Below are 4,007 nucleotides of genomic sequence, written 5' to 3'. Positions count from 1 at the left end.
TTAAAATTTAAATTCATAAAATTTAAATCGTTGATTCGTTTTTCTATTCGCTGGGAGAATCTTTAAGGCAGTGAATGCTTTAGTACATTTCTTTTACGTCAGTTGGATGTGTGGCCAATTTAAGAGATGAAAGCAATGGGTAAACGACAGCAAGTAACTTGTCCTTATCATCCACTTCGATATAACTTAGGACCACTTTCCAAAAAAAAAAAAAAAAAGAGAGAGAGAAAATTATGATCACTTCCTATATAGAGGCAGAGCAGAAGAAAGAGGAGTTCATTAATCGAGTGAGATGGAAGAAGTGAAGGAGAAGGGAAAGGTATGTCTAACAGGAGGTAGTGGTTATCTTGGATCATGGATGGTTATGAGGCTTCTTCAAGCTGGTTATTCTGTTAACACCACTATTAGGTCTCATCCAGGTAATTTGCTATACCTACAATTCTTAATTAATTGAGTTAATGATCAAAAGTAGTTCTCTTTTCCCATATGAATTATCACCGTATACTCAACTAAGTGTGTTTAATACATAGGTGGTGATAGGTAGGAAAAGAAAATCAGTCGATAGGCGCGAGTGTGAAACACGTGGAAAAGTGATAGTTTAGGCGTGTTTTTGACCATTATCTCTAATTAATTTGTGTTTCTTTACTTGTTTTCTATGTGACTATGCAATTATTTCATTCTTTAATGGAACAATTTTTAGGCCTTCTTCCATATCTGTTTTGCCATGGACCGGTATCATCCCTTTATAATTAAATTAATAACACGTCAAGCTAGCTACATATTCCTCAAATTTTAGAACAATCAGAACTTTAATACTATTTAATTAAGTTCCAGTAAGTTTCCTTCTTGTTGAATTTCTTTGGCGTTCATTTTTTTTGGGGGGGAGAGGGGGGGGGGGGGGGGGGGGTTGGGGGTTAGTGACCTAGTCTTTCTAGTTTGTGTGATTATTTGTGTTCTTAGTCTGCAAAAGAAAATATTGATGATTCGGAGATTGATACTTTAGTACAGTATTTCAAGATCAGAATTAGAAGAAGAAAGGCAAAGAATTACACCAAATGAGTCCTTTTGTCTTAAGCTTAGTAAATTTAAGTGAATGCCCACTTGCACCCTTGTTTATGCACTTTATCTTCTACAGTAATAAAATTGAGCTTGGTCTTTAACCACAAAAAAAAAAAAAAAAAAAAAAACGATTGAATCTGACACCTAACCATAAATTTATTTATTTATACTGGAAATACCTTACCAAGTACTTTCCATCCCAGGGGCGGATCTAGAGCACAACAAACAGGTTTAGAGGAACATTGTAACTTTTACCAATATAGAATTAAGAAAATTCACTAAATATTTACAAAATATTTGATCGCGAACCCAATTATTATGGTATATTAACTTTAGTTCGATGTAGGAACCCATAAACTTTAAATTATGAACCCATCTCTACTCAATCCCTTGCGAATTCTCACTTAAACACTTTATGTGATTGTCATGTTAAAGTTATATTCTTTTAGTGAGTTGATTTCTCATATGGTCACTCAACTAATAGTAATTATCATCTGAAAAAGTCATTTTCTTTGTTGAAGGAATCGGAATTAAGAAGAAAAAAGAAAGGTGACCTTCTGAGATAATAATTATTAGTTGAGTGATCATTTGAGAAATCAACATGTCTTTGAATCTAACTTCCTCATTTGTGTGATCACGAAATACGTTCAAGTTTCTATGAAAATTTTGATTTCATTGCTAGATCGCAAAAAGGATGTGAGCTACCTCACAAATCTTCCGCGTGCACAAGAAAGGCTGCATATTTTTAATGCTGATCTAGCCAGACCAGAGAGTTTCAAAGCAGCAATTGAAGGCTGCATTGGGGTATTTCATGTTGCACATCCAATGGAATTAGAGAACAAAGAAAGTGAAGAAATGATAACGCAAAGATCTATCGACAGTATTATAGGTATTTTACAGGCATGTATCGAGTCAAAGACAGTTAAACGTGTCGTGTACACTTCTAGTGCAGCTACGGTTGTGGGTGGCAGTTCAAACATAATAGATGAAAACTCGTGGACAGACGTAGATCTTATAAGAACCTTAAAGCCTTTTGCTAGTTCTTACACGATTAGCAAGACCTTAACAGAAAAGGCAGCTCTGGAATTTGCAGAAATATATGGAATTGATCTTGTGACTCTAATTCCAACCTGGATACATGGCCCTTTTATTACTCCTCAAATTCCTGGTTCTGTTCGTTCATCCATGGAAATGATTCTTGGTATGTCTTAAATTGTACTTCAAATACCATGATCATTCCCTCAATGTATCCTGGTACTAATTGCAAATTTGTGCAGGTCATCAAAATAATTCGATGAGTTATCCTCCAATTGTACCTTTTGTACATGTAGATGATGTCACAAATGCTCACATCTTCCTTCTTGAAAATCCTAATGCAAAAGGGAGGTATATTTGTTCAGCTGTTGAAATAACACGTGAAAAGCTAGCTGAGTTTCTTTCTACAAGATATCCTGAATATCGAAAACAAATTAATGAGTAAGTATAGATTCTTGCCTTAACTTTAGTTGGCTGACTGTTTTATATTTTATTCTTCTTTTTCTTTGTAGCTACGGCTCTTATCCTTTCTAAGTGGTTCATATGTATTATTTAGTTTAGACTTCTAAAGATTGCTTGCACCCCTTATTCCTGTTTTAGCCTGTGAGTTATTGCTCTTGTTGTTCTTTTTAGTTTTAATGAAGTGCTTATAGGGCTCAATTCCGTTTTAGCTATTTCTGTTGTAGAAGAAGAGTATATTATAGAATATATATACCCTTAGACCCAGTATGGACAGGGAGTAAGATAATTTATCATCAACCAAGGAAGGAACTCGTTAAAGTATTTATATCCTCCAATACTATACGGAGCAGCAAGTAGTTTGGAATCTAGTGAATTTGTCTTTCCTTTTAGATAAGGCGAGAAAAAGAAAAGCGGAATATTAAGCAGTTGGAGTTTTTTTTTTTTTGTGTCAAAGTTGAGCGTCCAACTTTCGTTTTTAGTTTGTGCTATTATAGTAAGGGGCAGAGCTAGCTCATCGGGTACGGATTTGGTCGAACCCAGTAGCTTTAGTCCAAACCTTATATTTGTGTTAAAAAATCTATTGAACATATACAAATTATTAATTAAGAACCTAGTAACTTAAAAAAAAAAAAAATTCAAACCCATAAACGTCAAATCCTGGCTCCGCCTCTGGACTTATAGCATAAACTTTCAGAAAAGTAACTGTCAAAATATAATGTATTCAACAAAAAGTTAACGTATGACCTATGAACACGTGCCAGTGATCTTATAAGCTAAGTAATGCATATTTCAACTAGGTACAAGTCAAATTAAAACATTTAATTTGAGACAATGGAAGAAAATAATTGATGTGCTGCTATTTATTTGCAGGTACACAGGGTCAAGTGTAGAACAACCTAAACACACTAGCCTTTCATCAAAAAAACTTTTGGAGATCGGATTCAAGTACAAGTATGGCCTTGAGGAAATGTTTGATGGAGCAATCGAATGTTGCAAACAAAAAGGCATACTCTAATCCCTATGTAGCAAATAGCAAATACAACTTAGAAACCTCATATTATATGAAGCTCTTCCCTTTCCTTTTCTTCTATTGTTTTGTTTCCATGTACGCGCATAGACCTGAATTATTGGAATCGTACATTTTAGTGCTCTTTAATTAATCAATGGTTCAAATGAATGGAGAAGAAGTCTTGCACATGCATTTGCCTGGACAAAGATGTAGTAGCTAACAAAAATGTTCTACTATATATTATGGGTGAAAGGGGAAATGTCACAACCCACTTCTGCTAGTCGCAATCAGTACCTAACGAGTTACTACCCTTTCTTAGGTGAATCATCGTTTCACTTAAAATCCAACACGAGTATATAGTTAAAGTAAAGCAATTGCAAATTAGACGTCTTAAAATCTCAAAAGCAACGAAATACTAAACAAAAAGTACAAACTGAATGGT

At 34.4% G+C, this 4,007-nt stretch overlaps 1 protein-coding gene across 1 annotated transcript; it reads left to right on the top strand.

Moving 5' to 3' along the window:
• The first annotated feature begins 220 nt into the window (after positions 1-220).
• Positions 221-3,751, top strand: LOC132617204 (vestitone reductase-like). Its single transcript, XM_060332156.1, has 4 exons — positions 221-419; positions 1,742-2,260; positions 2,337-2,535; positions 3,427-3,751. Exons 1-4 carry the CDS (start codon positions 293-295, stop codon positions 3,569-3,571), a joined length of 990 nt encoding a protein of 329 aa, XP_060188139.1. The 5' UTR covers positions 221-292; the 3' UTR covers positions 3,572-3,751.
• Positions 3,752-4,007: the final 256 nt, after the last annotated feature.

This window comes from Lycium barbarum, chromosome 11 (assembly GCF_019175385.1).
Source record: "Lycium barbarum isolate Lr01 chromosome 11, ASM1917538v2, whole genome shotgun sequence".
Lineage (NCBI taxonomy): Eukaryota > Viridiplantae > Streptophyta > Magnoliopsida > Solanales > Solanaceae > Lycium > Lycium barbarum.
The sequence above is the reverse complement of the archived record's forward strand: the minus strand, read 5'-3'. Positions and strand labels throughout refer to the sequence as shown.